Genomic DNA, 16,101 nt, shown 5'->3' with positions numbered 1-16,101 from the left:
CAGATATTCCAGCTGCTGCCGGGAAAGAAGTATCTGAATCTGAACGACTGACTGATGAACCAGGAGACTGGCCGTCTATAATAATCGGACAGGCAAGTGTGTGACATTGTTGCACGTGGCCCACCGCAGCAGAATTAAAGTTACGAATTTCCATTTAACGAGGAAAGACGGAGGTTCACAAGTACTCATTTCTATCAAACCATGGCAAATGGCGAGAAAATAAGACGTTCATGGTTAATGTACTCAGTTCAGAAAGATGCCATTTTTTGTTTTTGTTGTAAATTATTTGGCACTGGCGACATACCGCTACGTCGTGGAACATCTGCTTGGAAAGCACTGTCAAAAAGACTTCAGCAGCATGAAACAGGCAAAGGTCACCAAGACTGTATGGTGAAATGGTCTGACCTTTGGTTAGGCATAGTAAACTGTACATCTATTGACCAACTCGAATTGCAGGGCTTTCTGAAAGAAAGATTTCTGGAGAAATGTTGTCAAACGCATGGTTGATGTTGTTATTTTCTTGTCCGAAAGAAACTTGGCATTTCGAGGAAGTAATGAAAAGCTCAGCGATCCTTCAAATGGCAACTTTTTGGGACTGTTTGAATTGCTTGCAAAGTATGAAACAGTCCTCAGCGAACTTTTACAGAGGATTAAGAAGGTAGAGACACATGTTCAGTACCTCAGTCCACAGATCCAAAACGAGCTGATTCAACTTGTTGCCAGTAACATTCAAGAGGCCAACACAGCGCAGCTTAAAAAAGCAAAACATTATTCAGTTATTTTGGACTGTACTCCCGACGTGTCACATGAAGAACAGATGTCTGTGGTGTTACCCTTTGTTGAATGCAACGGTGAAGATGGTGTCAATATTCGTGAAGCGTTTGTTGGTTTTCTTAATGTTCATGATACAACTGGCGAGGGCTTATTGGAAGCGTTTCTTGAAAAGGCAAACAACTTAGGAATAGACATTGCTGACATGAGAGGCCAAGCTTATGATAACGGCGCAAATATGAGAGGAAAGAATAAAGGAGTTCAAGCCCGCATGCTAGAAATAAATGACCGTGCCTTGTATGTACCATGTGGAGCTCACACTTGGAATCTTGTGATCTCAGATGCGGCAAAGTCATCGAAATATGCCGTTGACTTTTTCGGTCTGATTAACAGAATATACGTTATCTTTTCTTCTTCACCTTCACGTTGGGATATACTTCAAGAACATATGCCAATATCTGTTAAAGGGTTATCAGACACTCGTTGGGAGTCGAGAATTGATGTTGTGAAGCCATTGCGTTATCACCTTGAAGAATTGTGCAATGCTTTGTCATCTTTGCAAGAATATGCGCTCGAAAAGAAAGATGGCAATACAGCAACAGAAGCCGGTGCGCTTTTAGACCATGTTACTACGTGGCCTTTTGTTCTGACTGCGTACACGTGGTACGATATACTATTTCACATCAATAAAACCAGCAAATTAATTCAGTCACCAGATGTGTCAATTGACGTACTGCAGGCAGAAGTCGGTGCTACAATGAAGTTTTTGGAAGACTATCAAAATACAGGATATAACTCTGTGGTCACAAATGCATGTGAAATAGCAGAGCATATGGGTATTGAGCAGGTGTTTCCAGAAACCAGGCTGCGACGTAAGAAGAGAATGTTTGATTATGAATGTGCTGACGATTCGAGTCGTCTTTCTGCCGAAGAAAAATACAAATCGCAATTCTTTCTTGTTCTCACTGATCAGGCCATATCTTCTGTTTCGTCGCGATTTGACCAACTCGTGGAGTGGTATAAGTTGTTTGGATTTCTGTACAACGCTAACAGCCTGAAGCAGTGTCACAGAGAAAATGAACTGGAGAATCACAGCAAAAATTTTGAAAGAAAAATGGGAGACATTGATGCCAACGAACTCATAATGGAATTGAATCATTTTATTTATGTCATCGAGAAAGAGAGAGGACTTGTCACGGCAAACAATTTTTTAACGTACATATACAAGAACAGCCTTCAGGAGATATATCCGAATCTGCATCAGAATTCTTCTGACCACACCAGTTATTGTCACTGGTGCTGAAAGGAGCTTCAGCAGAATGAAACTGATCAAGAATATCCTGCGCTCAACCATGACAGATGACAGGCTTTCTGCGCTTGCAGTTATCTCAATCGAAAATAAGATTGCCAGAACTCTGGACTATGACGCATTGATTAACCAATTTGCAGAGAACAAGGCTCGAAAGAAGCGCTTTGCGTAAATACGGAATACATGTACACTGTAGGCCTATGTATACATAATATGAACCCTGTATATTATATAAAATAAATACCGCATTCCAGTTTCTGCATTGTAAGGGGCCCCAGACATATGTTCGGAGGGGGCCACGTTCTTTGTTGCTACGGCCCTGATGTCTACACTACCCGCCGGATAGTGATCGATCCCCAGTCGCTCTACTGTCGACTCCTGTACTCTACCGTGGCAAGAGGTGGAAGTGGAGTCGACGGGGGAGTGGAGGCAGTCGACCCCATGCCGTGAGGAAGCAAGGTAAGTCGACCTAAGATACGTTGACTTCAGCTACACTATTCTCGTAGCTGAAGTTGCGTATCTTAGGTCAATTCCCCACCCCTTCCCCCGAGTGTAGACTAGGCCTTAGAACAGTGGTTCCCAGTGGTTCACGAAATGTTACAGGGGGTTCTCAGGAAAAAATTCCCTAACGGGGGACAGAGCTGTCCCTAGGGATCCCAGGCAGCACAGGGCCAGCAGCCCGAAGCCCCGGGGACTTCCAAGAGCTATGCAGATCAAAGCAAGCATATCTATCACACTGAGGAGATTTAACAAGACTCCTTATAGGAAATGGAAAGGGAGGTGGATTTTTTTTGCTGTTTTTAAAATTAAATAGGCTGCTAGTATTGTTTTTTTAAATTTTTATGAAGAACAAGTTTAAGGTTTGTTGTACGTGCGTTGTTTGCCTGGACTGCTCCAGACCTGAATGTTGTGTAGGAGGAACTCTGAGTTGGCTTCTTAAATACTTCATGCTGTTTCACATCTGATACTCCTTGATGAAATCTAGGAGCCTTGTCTTATAACAGGCTTAATCAAAGCGACACAAGCTACAAAAGTGAGATCTTGGAAGAGTGTTGCCGTTTTCGTAATATAATTAAATACTGTAATGATAAATAATAAATAGTGTGTAATAAGCATGTCATAAAAACAAATTTTATACTTCCAAGACCACTGCTTTTATACTTTATCCTCAGGTAAGAGACAAAATCAATGAAAATATTCATTTTTAGGAGGGGGTTCAGGAGACTTGACATTTTAGTGAAAGGGGTTCGAGGGTTGTTAAAGTTTGGGAACCACTGCCTTAGAATGTTAGCTACATGAAAAAGAGAAAAACTAAAAGAAAATTTTACCAAAAAATAGAACCAAAAACATCCACTCCCAAAACAAGAACTTAAAATTACAGCATCAGTAGTATTAGTCTTTCTAAAATACTTTAATCCAGTTCAACTATTAATGCAAAGGGGAACTTGCATGTTACTTGGAGTCAGATCAGTTACCTGCAACAATTCCCTGACTAGCCAGCACCATAATGGCTGTTAAGCCAACGCTGAATATAGCGCTTTGCCCAAAGTTCAGCATAGCTAAGGTAGAGGTAGTCTTCAGTGAGGCATTTTCATAGGTCTTCAAATATCCATCATATCGCTGGGCTTCATATTTTTCATTATTGAAATACTACAAGATAGATAAAGGTAGAAAGTTGTGACATTCTCAAAATTGTACTAGAGTCAGTGTACTTTAGTTAAACAGAAGATTAATTGTAACATGTTACATCAGTCAGGGCTTCAAAAATGTATTAGGTATCTACTCTGTGGGAGATTAAACCTAATATCCAGAGATAGGTTCAAAAGGTGAGGATACAGAAGCCCAATAAGCAAGGGCCAGGGCCATGATCTGGTGCAAAGACCAGAGCCCACCTGGCATCTTCACCAGATTGCTGTTCCGGGACCTAGATCGAGTGCTTCATCTTCTGTGTTGGGTTGACCATCTTCTCTATCTGCCAGAACTTCCCTAATGCTGTGAGGATGGCAAGGTCCTCATGATTTTACTCCTCATCCAATCTCCATTGATGGGTCCTTCTCCACAGATCACTTCACTACTTGTCTCTCTTTCTACTTATAGCTTTCCCAAGCAGTAGAAGTATGAAACTGACACAACTCTGGACAGTTTCAAGGTTGCCCACAGGAATCTGTGCCGGTCCCTTTTCACTGCTGCTATTTACTCTTTTTCATGCAGATACTATGGTTGAGGTACGGTGTTAGGAACACTGCACATGCAATAGAATTGTCTATCTGCTGACTCAGAAAGACATCATCAAAATGGTTTACATTCAGATGATGATTTTTGCAACCATGAAGGATAGGGTATTTTTGTTTTGTTTTTAACAAAAGTTTAAATTTTTGCAGAAATTGTCATTTTAGGCTCAAGCACTCACCGGCAAAATTTCCCACTTGTCATTGAGGAATGGATTTGTCAATCCCTGCACATAGTTTTCACACTACCTACTTTAGACCATTATCCATTTTAAGAGAACTATGTTTTTACAACATATTATTGGTCTGAATATGTGACCATATGGCCTCACTTCACCTAGGCTGGAAGTTAACACCAAAAAACAATATGCCTCCCACAAGCCAGCTTCCTGCTTCTGTAAATGCCCAAAGAACCATTTCTTGACATCAATTTAGAAATTAGCTTGGGCATCTAGTTCTCAGGCTGTGGTCCATGGACTACCAATGGTTTTCATGTCTCTTCATGGTAGCCTTCCTGCAGCATAACACATTTGAGGTCCATGCATTGGGGGGTTATGACAGGACAATCTGTGTGAGGATCTCTCTTCTACAAAAGTGCTCCACAGACAGGAAAAATTGGAGAACAGCTGGAATAAGTTATTCACCAGACTTTATCCTTCACAATTCAGATACTGTTTTAAGTGCAACTATCAGGAAGTGGAGCTGCAGTTCCAAAAAGTAGAGGATATTGTAAGCCAAAAAATGAAGGAGAATAGGGAACAGGGGTTGATACTAAAAGTTGCTCTCTCAAACTGAACACTCCTAAACTCACTTTGAATATACAGATGTTAGTGGGTAATTATATTATATACCATAGTGTTCAAGATAGTAAAAAGAGATTTCAAGTCTTACCTTCACAGTTTCATAATTTAACAGCGAGTCAATTGCAGCATTACCTGCATCATTATCTGCTTTGTTCATTTCTATTCTAAATTTAGTCCTGTAAAATAAAGGTTTTCACAGTCAAAAGAGTACTGGTTGCAGTGAGAAGTATAATCTTTGAAACCTGACCTGTTTTGAGGAATCCCTTACCTCCACTGTGTAACTCCTATCGTGAATGCTGTATATGCACCGAGTGTCCCCAGGGCTACACATGCAAATGGTGCACCACATTTATAATACTGGAGGGAAAAAATGCTCGTCAGTATGACTTAGTACACCAATATTATTTCAAAAGTATCACAGCATCCAAAAGTTGGGTAGATCCCTCCCAAAACAGATTAAAAAACACAGCCCTTGCCCTGAACAGCTAATAAAATAATATCAGGCTTGATCTAACCAGGGTAACAGGAAGGGAGTTGGCAAAGGAGGGACAGATGTAACATCAATAAGATAATGAAATAACACAGCAAGGGCTAGTGCAGAAAATGGTAAGGAAAGGCTTTAAAAACTTTTTGTCTTAACAGAACAAAGTAATTAAGTGTCTTAGTTTGCAAATTTCTTGAAGACTTTGCAAAAAACAGTGAGTCTTGATTGACAGAGTAGTGGCCTTGGAAGAATGTTCCCACATGTAATCCAGGCTTAGTATGTATAGCTTTTGGAGATAGTAAGAGAGAAAGGTTGTAGAAGGCTGCAAGAGAAGCAGATGCATGGGGTATCAAGGCTGGTGTCTCTGGCAGGGTGGATATAATCAAATGATAGCAAGACAGAAATTCACAACTTTCTAGGCTGAAACAATAAATCAAATTATTTAAACAAAAATGTTTGTAAGGTGTAGAACCAAATATTCATGTAATAATCCAAGATAAGGAACAACACATACAAAAAAATACTATTGAAGACAAAGGGCTAAAAATTAAATAGAAAACTCATAGGTTTTTTCCTATATTCATCCAGTTTTTTTACTTTACACATTTGATACAACTTTATGTATAGTCATTTTTCCCTTTTGACTTCGTGGGTTTTTCCATACAACAGGAGAGAGAGAAAACATTTAAAAAATCATATAACTGTGACTGTAAAAACTACAAATTAGAAGGGCATTTAGAGGCATGTATTGTACCTAAAGTTAGCTTAAAACAAATAAGTTTAAAATAATTACGTTTAAAACTGATAGTGTGCTCTCCAAGTTTTCAGTACAGCTACCTTGCAAATGCTGTGTTTATTTAGTAAGTTTTGTTGCAAAAAAACTTAAATATTAGATATTATTCCCAAAAAGTGAGACACGATTCTTCCAATTTACAGGATGCCTCATGAAAAAGAAAACACTTACCAGAATTCCACTCACAAGTGCCATTTCAAATACAGTGGGTCCCAGATTAAATACTAAAGCACTCAACACAAAGCTGATACCCCTTGTTCCCCTGTCAATAGCTTTTGACAGAGCTCCTGTCTGCCTGTCCAGGTGGAAACCCAAATCCAGGTTATGCAGATGGAGAAAGACATTCTTTGCTATCCTTCTGATAGAATTTTGGGCTACTTTCCCAAATACTGCATTTCTCGCTTCATTAAATAAGGCAGCCCCAGCTCTTGACACACCATCTGAAGGAGGATAATAAAAGAATATTTTTTAAAGTCACTTATTTTACTCAACTCCAAAACTGCCTTGATAAATAAATATGACAAGTTAAGATGTTGTTCCTCCCCTGTATACAACAGCTTTTATGCAAAGGGTAAATCATAGCATTTATTGCGCCAAGATTTCATGTACTTTTGGGGTTTATTCATTTTTAATTTGGTTTTTGTCTAAACCTACTGGTGGGTCAACTTGTTAGAGGAGGATTTATTATTGGAAATAATTTCTATAAGCACCATTTTTTTCAGAACTGGAGTAACAGAACTAAGGCCACAGAAGGCTGGATATCAACAAAAGTAGGAAAATATATTAGAATAACCATCCCCAATGCTTAGCTGCTAAAAAGGTCATGAGCTCTAATATTCCAAAACGTTACTGAAGAAAGTCAACACCTGTCGACAGATTAAGGAATCACACTTACAGCCAATCAGAACAGCTGTTGCCATGGTTGCAACTGTATGTGGTGCATCACTCAGGTTCAGCATGTTTCCAGACATCTGGTTGAGGTTGTCTACTGCATATTTAAACATGAAGGGAACCACTATATTCATGCCCTAAAAGCATAAAAACAGCAATTACCGAGGATGCGCTAAAATATTTATTTATAAAGCATACACATTTCCCTTGAATTAACTACAATTATTGCATTTGGTTATTAACCACTTAGTGCCAGTGAGATGGCTCTCCTGATTTCAAAAATAATATTCTCTGCATTAGGAAGTTTCAACTTCCAAGACAGAAGGGTTACTTCATGCCTCTCACTGGCTCCTTTTAAATATCAGCTTTCATCCTAACTAAATGGTTCACTTGAATTCACTATAAAGACTCATTCAAACAATGGCAAGACTGAGACACAAAGTATCAAGACTGCACAGTCTACAATTACAGTGTCATTAAGAGATGAAAGATCATTAAAGGATTTTAGTGACAAATATTGCAAGGTAAAACAGTGGAAATGGTCAGTGGAGTGAGCTACTGATAAAAAAATAAATTGTTAACTCTGGACTAGTTTCTGAGGGGTGTTTAAATACCTGAAATTCCCACCGACTTCAAACAAAGTTGAGAGGTCAGCCCTTTGTCTTGTCCAACAGTAATATTACTTATTTATATGGTGCTTTCAATTTTCAAGGTGATTTCAAAGTTTAATCTTTTTACCTAGGTTAATCTAACTATTCTCCACACTAATGTAACATAGTTCCCTTACAATCTACAAATGCATTACGTAACGTGTCACTCTGACACGAAATATTCAAATCATAGAATATATGGTACGCTACTGTATATTCTGTAAGAGGGGGAAAATAATGGAATTTGCTGTACACTTAAGAAATGAGGCTGGTTACGTTGATAAAGGATTTATCTTAGGAATTTTCACTTGCATACATTACGAGCTAAAACTTGAAGATTCTGTAAGGCTTAAGAAAACAAATATCCCAAATCTTGTTAATTATTATACCATTCATTTATACCAACTATAAAGACATTACTGTCAACAGCCTTAATTTTATCTCCAACTGATAAAATTCTTCAGGGATTTAAATTGTTTTTAACAATGAAGGTTTCAAACTAAGATATATGAGTTTCTTAGCAACTGAACAGATGCCTTACGACTCAATATCTTTAACATACACCAGATGTTAAAATACCTTTACAATAAACTGACTTTGCATAGATACTTTGCAAGGCGGGAAAAAAAAAGGCAATGAAAAACAAATTAATCTTACAGGTAGATCACCTATCAACTTTCAGTGCGTTATCTAGTTAGTATCAGAAGAGGTGATTTGTAAATGAAGTTAACCGGCCCCTCTTCAGTTACAAAAATTCAAGCTCTCCACCACAAACGCTTAGTACTATAACAGCATCTAGAGGCCTTAATCCTGATTGGGCTCCACTGCGTTAGGGACTGTACAGACTAACTAGACATCCAAGCAATGAAGACTAAAGTTTTCAGTGAAAACGGATAAAAATCGCACTCAGCACAAGTTTAAGAATAGGTTTTTATAACATACACTAAAAACATCTGATGTTGTAAAAGTTTACAATGATAAAAATTGTTATCAAAGGGGACAATAGAAGTTTGCCCACTGGAAGAAAATAGAGCTTTGAAGATGCCAGTTTTTGATAGGACTCAAAGAACATTATTTCAAGGAATTTCGCATAGGTTTTTATTTTTACTTCTAAAAAAGGAACCATAATTTGCCTAAAACTTAACTGTGTAAAAACCCTCAATAATACAGCATGACGTAGATAATCCAGAGAAGAGACTATTTAGATGCATTTATACTGAGCAGCTCATAGCAAATTCTGACAGAAGGCCTGATCCTTAAGTCCTTGTTCATGAAAAGCTCCTTACTCCTAATAGGAGTGCAGGACTGGGCGTCAAATCAGAAACTGTCACTCCCTTTCCAAAAGTTTGCAATTGTGGAATTTTTCATAAAAATAAAGATGCAAACCTCAACTTGTATGCAAAAAGCCAACAATATCTCCCAAATGGCTATAGTGACTGGCCTCTCCAGTAGCTGGCAGAGAAAGAACAAACAGGTCATTGTAGCTAAGATAAACTTTAGATGCATTAAAAATCAAACAAACAAACAAAAAAACACCCCTTCGAGAAACTGGGGATGTGTTAAAGATTTTTGAAGCTTTAAAGTAGAAATATATTTTTGGAATCCAAAATTTCCACATATACCTTTCAGACAAACAAAAAAATATTGTCACTCCCTTTGGAGTTACTTGTCTTGAAACTCAATGTTCTGTAGTATTTAGTTTTTATTAAGGGACAGTATTATACCATCTGTGTTACAGTGATTACCACCACCGTAAAATGCAGGTTTTCCCAGGAGACCTTATTCAGTAAAAAATAAATGTATTGTAATGTAGATTGCCCTGATTTGCTGCAGATTCTCACAAATCCCTCTGCAAGTATTTTACTTTTCAATGGGCTACACTGTATGATGTTTAAAGTACACTTAAAACAATATCTGTAGATCTATTTCTAACTAAAAGTTATTTCTTATACTGCAGTTCTCAACCTGCAATTGTCAACAGATTAGTATACAATTATGCATTCTTTCAAACTAATATACAGTAATTCAACCCAACAGACTGTTTTAATAAAATGTAAAGGTGTGCCTCAGGTTACCATTGTTCTGACTTCCTGAGGGTGAAACTTGAATAAGAATAAAGCAGCACGGTATTACATTTCATTCATAATCAATTCAGTCTATATTCACATCACCTTATTTGGGTTTTTTGGTTTTGTTTTTAGATAAAGAAATTTGTTAATCTCACTAGGATTACACACACACACACAGCGAGAGCGTGAGTGTGTCTCATCAAAACAGGTCTTTTCTCAGTGTGGTAAGCCAATATGAGATCATGTTCACATAATGGGAACTAAATTTCAAACTCATCTATCACTTTAGTGGGCTTGATTTCCTGGCACAGAATTCAAAAGCTCTAAGTGAACCTGGATATTCTGTACCAAAGAAGCCTGTTATACCAGATAAACAGATGAGTTAATCTTTATACGTTCTCTGAACTTTTGCATTGCTACAAGTGCCAATGCCACCTATGGAATCGATCCCCCAGGAAAAAACTGCAGAGTCTTCCTACAGAATTCTTTTCTTGCATCACTCTCAAATAGTATACTCTTTAGAAACATCTCTTTTTAAAGAGATTGGTTATTAATTTTATTTTTATAAAAGGAAAATGTACACACGTCAAGCTTTCACACAATGGTAAAACTAGTGAGAATAATTCTTACTAAAAAGGACTCAACCCAAGCATTCATAGAACTCTGTATATTTTTACCACACAAATTTTGAAATAAAAGCTGTGGTCCAAATTCGCTGATGGTGTAAGGAGGTGCGACTTCATTTGCTTCAATAAAGTCACCCCTTTTTATACTGCTTCTTAATTTTAGCCTGTAAGAGCTGTACAATTAAGCACAAGTTTCAGGGTAGCAGTTAATACTCAACTACAAAACTATAAATAAGGTTTAAATGTTTTTAAAATAAGATTGTATTACTTTAAAGGCAGCACAGCACCATTTACAGAACAGAAAAGCATACAAAACAGACGTTTGAGATTTTGCACATTAACATAAATAAATCCAAATTACTTCCTCCTATCCAGTCCCCAGTGCATCCTGTCTTCTCTTTTGATCTTAAGCTCTTTAGGGCAGAGACAGTCACATTTGTATCTTGTACATTCTATTGTTCTTTTCTTAATAGATGATGATGATGATGATGAGAGAACAACTGAGATCAAGCAAGTAATTTGATAAAAACAGTCCAAGGTTAACTCTTCTTTCACATACAAGTCTACGTAACTTAGACACAATGCTCGAAAATTCAAGTTAAATAACTGTTCGATCTAGTTATAAATTAGCTTTAGAGCTGTCTGCAATACTAAAGAGGTCTGTAATATTTGTGTATAAAAAGCAGAGCATAGGATACAACACACCAGACAGGGATCAGTCAAGTCTGGTACCCAGAAAATTTTGAACACAGTCAGTACAGTGGTCATGGTCACAAGGAGCAGAAACAGCACCAACCCTTGTAGCGGAACAGTTGCTGCGATACAGTGCTGCAAGATAGATTTAGAAACAGGGAAGGAGGACAGAAATTATGGGCTACTTGAAGCTAACTGAGGGGTTTGAAACGTCTCCTTTCCACAGCAGGGGACAGGGAATTAATGTTGAAATATATTTCACTTCAGACTTCTCCAAAAACAAACAAGATCTCCGAAGAAAGAGGTTAATGAGACAATTTGACTCCAGGTGCTCAGATACTACTATAAGGGGGTCCATATACAAACCTGATTTATGAGGTAGATATAAGTAACATGCATTTGTAAGTTCCATCAGCATGCAACACCTGTTCCTTGCCCTTGTAGCCAAACCACTTCCCCCCTCCCCCCATATACACACACGGAAAACTAATAGTCAGTAGAAATACAGATAGTGTGAAAGATTTCTCCAGCTCATGAATAATGTATATTGAGTCCATGAGCAAGAGGCCAAAAAGCTGCAGATTTGACAGAGGCGACAGGATTCTTGTCAAATCCATGAGTTTAATCTGGCTCCTAAGGATACTTTATGCATCTGAGATGGCAATAGAAGAAGGAAGAGGAAATGGAAAGTGAAGGAGCCAAAACAAACACACAAGGCAACAGAAGACAGAACTAGGAGAGAAAATGTGCAGGAATTAATGCCGACTACATAAAACCCTTGTGCAAGTTACCCAGAATATCTAAAATGTATAATATTTTATTTATTAGGGAACTCTCTCCTCCCCCTTTTGCACCCAAAGACTGAGTTTAGATGTTTTAAAGATTCAGAATATAAAACATATCAAAGTTCTACATAACAATACTTCTGAAAAAAGGCCTTATTAGTCTCAGTGCAGATCTTTGCCTGTCAGCTCCTTTTAATCCTCCAATCATGAAGAACTGCACAAATAATTCTTTTTAAAGTAGCATTTAATGTAAGCCTTTTAAATCAAGAAACTTTAAGAGGGAAAAGAACCAAAAACAAGATAATTTTTCCAGTGACAAAAACCCAGTCCTGAAATAGGGACAGAGATAGGCTGTAACTGTAGGCTCTTCAGTAGCCACAATGCAACCTTGCCTACCTAGTTTTGTGGTTGAGTTGTACTGAACTTAAAAGGAACAAAACTGGGAAACCCACAAGCCTCCCTGCCTTCCCACTCCAAACAACTGGCCTTTACAAAATACCCATTCTAATGATACAAGTTCTCTGGAAGCAAACACATAGTGGACAAAGTGAACCAGGTCTGCACTTAACATAATGGGAATCAGATACATCAGAGTTCTTACGCTAACAGAGTTTTGTAAAATATGCACGATAATCTGTTTGATCAGAGATAAAAAAATACAAGTAAGTGATCACATGAACGAAAAGGACAAAGGGCTCCAAGACAGTCTAATTCAGAGGTTGCACAGTGCTCTTTCTCCCCACCCCCTTCCTCCAATACAAGGTTCAGGGAGGTTACAGATTAATTAAATGCAAACTGATTTATTTTCTGGAGGAAAAGGTGGATGGATGTAACAGTGCTGGGGGGAAAGGAAGAAGCTAAGAAACCCAGTACTACCTGAGACATCACAGTGAGAGACTATGCAGGAGCTAGTTTTGGTAAAAAGAGAATATAGCAAATAGGATGAGTATTAAGAACAGGAAAGAAATTGTCCATGGAGTTTTTAAGCTGGCCCACCCACAATAAATATTCTATTCTCATAAAACAGCATGAACTGGGAACCAGTGAAACTAGATTATTAGCTTCACCGGTGACCAAAAAGCATTTCAAGAGTCTGCATGAAGTAAGAAAAAAAACAAATCTCAGCTGGTGACTCTACACTAAAACACCTGCTACGAGACTTCTGTGACTGAGAATGAGAACAAGATGGTATTTTGCTTCCTTGGTGCCAATGAAAGAATAGCTTTGGAAGCATTTGTTAACTTAAGATTTTTCTTTCTACTCAGAAGCCACTCATTCTGGGAAAAGGTGGTTGCTTGTCACTGCCACTGGCTGTTTTATTTGATCTCAGAACGCGAGAAAGACAATATTCACGGAATGATTAAGGAAAAAGAATCCCAACTTAATAGGATCTCCTAGTTGAGCTGAGGCAAATACTGAGCACTTTTGTAAAATGTGCATATTGCTGTTGGTGTTAGGGGCATACGTGGACTTAACGAGAAGGCTGAATAATACTCAACTACTGGTGAAAGAGCGCCTGGGCATTAATTCATCTCACTGCATCCAAGAAACTACCTGAAACACCTCAAGTTGAAAAGCCCCTTCGAGAAGCAGTATATGATGCTGCCATATAGGGGATCAGACTTAGGAGTGTCACACTGTACTAGGCAATGTGCAGGAGGTCAGATCATGATGATCCCTTCCAGGCTTAAAGTCTATGAGATGTACTGCCCTTGGGGCTGGGAATACTTCAGATTACCTTCAAGCAGCCCACCTCTGGCTCAAATTTGAAGCACTATTATTAACAGGTTTTAAAAGGAGTCACAGGCAGTATTCCTCAGACATAGGAAGAGCCATCATCTCTAATGTGTAAGGGGTGGTAGGGGGATTCAGAATAACCCCCTAAACAAAAACAAAGAACATATATGTCAGCTAAGTACCACTATGTGGCCTACTTTCTTGTTCTACCTGCAGCATATCATGCCATCTGCTACTAGTACCTGTAGTTTGAGCGGGTTGTGAACACAATTTACCAAAGTTCAAAGCACAGTTTCAAATACTGTTGCATGTTATGCACTGGCATCAAAAAAAGGGGTGGAGGGGTCTCAACTATACATGTATGCCATCCACTGCACACTGTCAGCTGTGTTATCAGTAACTTCCTGCACAACAACTGGAAAACAGAAGATCTATTGTAGAAAACATCATGCTGCCATTTGAGAGAAAGAGAGTGATCGAGATCACTGGTAAGACAAAGAGCTGCAGGTCAAAATATTGCCTCTCCACTCCAGCTCAATTAAAAAAAACATATTTCTCTTCCAAGCACTCTCCTTTTATCACCTCTATGCCTCAAGTTTGTTTCTTCCACCCTCCTTTCATGTTTGCTGAATGCTGATAAGACAATACTTAGTTCAGCCAGTTTTAGCACTGAAGCACATTTCTCAGTAAGAGCTTGTCTCGATGGGGAAATTGATTGGAATAACTCCCCACATGGATACTCTTATTCTGGAATGGCTGATGCAGAATAGCTTATTCCGGTCAATTTTCCTTGAAGACTAGCACTGAAATAGACACTTTCTGCATAGCAAAACCTTTTCTTTCTTTACTTCCATTTGCTAGAATTTAGCTTATCCCAGCTGCAACCTAATTTTAGCCTTATGTCTGGTAAATAATTGCCCACAGACAGTAGGTAGCTAGTTAGAGCCACTAGTTTCACTGAAAAGATCAGAATTTGCTTCCCCACACTTAGCAGTCACAGGAGATTTATGTTTTTCTATGGCAAGAGAATCTATACATGGAGAGAATTAGCATGTGTTCCTCTGCCTTATTCCTACAAAACTACTGCCAATTTAGGACTGCACCCTCCAACAATCTGGTGGATATTTATTGTGAGGATGCTTCAAAGCCTCAAAAAGCCTAGAAGTAGGTAAAAACAAACTGACTGTGTTTGAGTACACAAATAATTCTCTCAAAAACAGAATTAAAATAAAGGTGAAATCACTACCTTTGCCTTGTAATAGACCTGAGTGTTTTTTCTCTTAAACTAATTTTATGAGGGATAGTACTATGATCAGCAGGAATACAGCAATACACAGTCTAATACAGTGTTTCCCAAACTTGGGACGCTGCTTGTTTAGGGAAAGCCCCTGGTGGACCGGGCCGGTTTGTTTACCTGCCACGTCCGCAGGTTCGGCCAATCGCAGCTCCCACTGGCCGCGGTTCGCTGCTCCAGGTCAATGGGGGCTGTGGGAAGTGGCGGCCAGCACATCCCTCGGCCCGTGCTGCTTCTTGCAGCCCCCATTAGCCTGGAGCAGCAAACCGCGGCCAGTGGGAGCCGTGATCGGCCAGACCTGCGGATGCGGCAGATAAACAAACCGGCCCAGCCTGCCAGAGGCTTTCCCTAAACAAGTGGTGCCCCAAGTTTCGGAAACACTGGTCGAATACAAAGAGAAGCAAATTCAACAGTATGAACCTTCTGGGGTCTACAGCAAAGTTTTATGCCCCAGACAGCTCTCCTAATTCACTGACACCCACAGCAAGACAACAGGGAAGAACTGGCTCTGCAAGTGTCCTTCTTACCAGTTTAGGAGGAGCTGCCTTAGGACACCAGGATGCCACCACTTCTCTCTACTGCCTGGCTGAGCTAAGCCAACAACTTTCTAGTGGCAGTGAATAAAAAGTCCCACCTGTCAAATACTGCACCATGCAATCAATGCCTGAAGCTCTCCTTTTGTAACCTTCAGCCACATGACTGAAGTATTGTGATCCTCCTGCCATCTGCATTTCCATGTCACTTGCCCAGGGCCAAACTTGCAAGGATTAATGGGAAATTTCAGTTTCCCTATTCAGTTGCCATATTCAATTCTACATTTTGTGACCATCCAGTGTTATGCAAGGTCCCCGCCCCTTAAAGGTTTGTATTTTCCCAATGCCACCAATCTGTTTCAACCCACCAATCACATATCACACTTTGGTTCTCTCCTTGCTGCCTCAACTTCCTTGCCTTTCTCTTCATCCTCT

At 39.1% G+C, this 16,101-nt stretch overlaps 1 protein-coding gene across 4 annotated transcripts in view; it reads right to left on the bottom strand.

Moving 5' to 3' along the window:
• ABCB7 (ATP binding cassette subfamily B member 7) overlaps window positions 1–16,101 on the bottom strand; it is a 66,588-nt gene that overhangs the window by 23,741 nt on the left and 26,746 nt on the right. For all 4 annotated transcript variants that reach the window (XM_050964641.1, XM_050964642.1, XM_050964643.1 and 1 more), the window contains 5 exons: window positions 7,284–7,416; window positions 6,560–6,828; window positions 5,380–5,468; window positions 5,200–5,287; window positions 3,556–3,730 (listed from right to left, as the gene is read on the bottom strand). In XM_050964641.1, the coding sequence (XP_050820598.1) occupies window positions 3,556–3,730; window positions 5,200–5,287; window positions 5,380–5,468; window positions 6,560–6,828; window positions 7,284–7,416 (754 nt within the window). The remainder of the gene's footprint in view (window positions 1–3,555; window positions 3,731–5,199; window positions 5,288–5,379; window positions 5,469–6,559; window positions 6,829–7,283; window positions 7,417–16,101) is intronic.

This window comes from Gopherus flavomarginatus, chromosome 8 (assembly GCF_025201925.1).
Source record: "Gopherus flavomarginatus isolate rGopFla2 chromosome 8, rGopFla2.mat.asm, whole genome shotgun sequence".
Classification (NCBI taxonomy): Eukaryota; Metazoa; Chordata; order Testudines; family Testudinidae; genus Gopherus; species Gopherus flavomarginatus.
The sequence above is the reverse complement of the archived record's forward strand: the minus strand, read 5'-3'. Positions and strand labels throughout refer to the sequence as shown.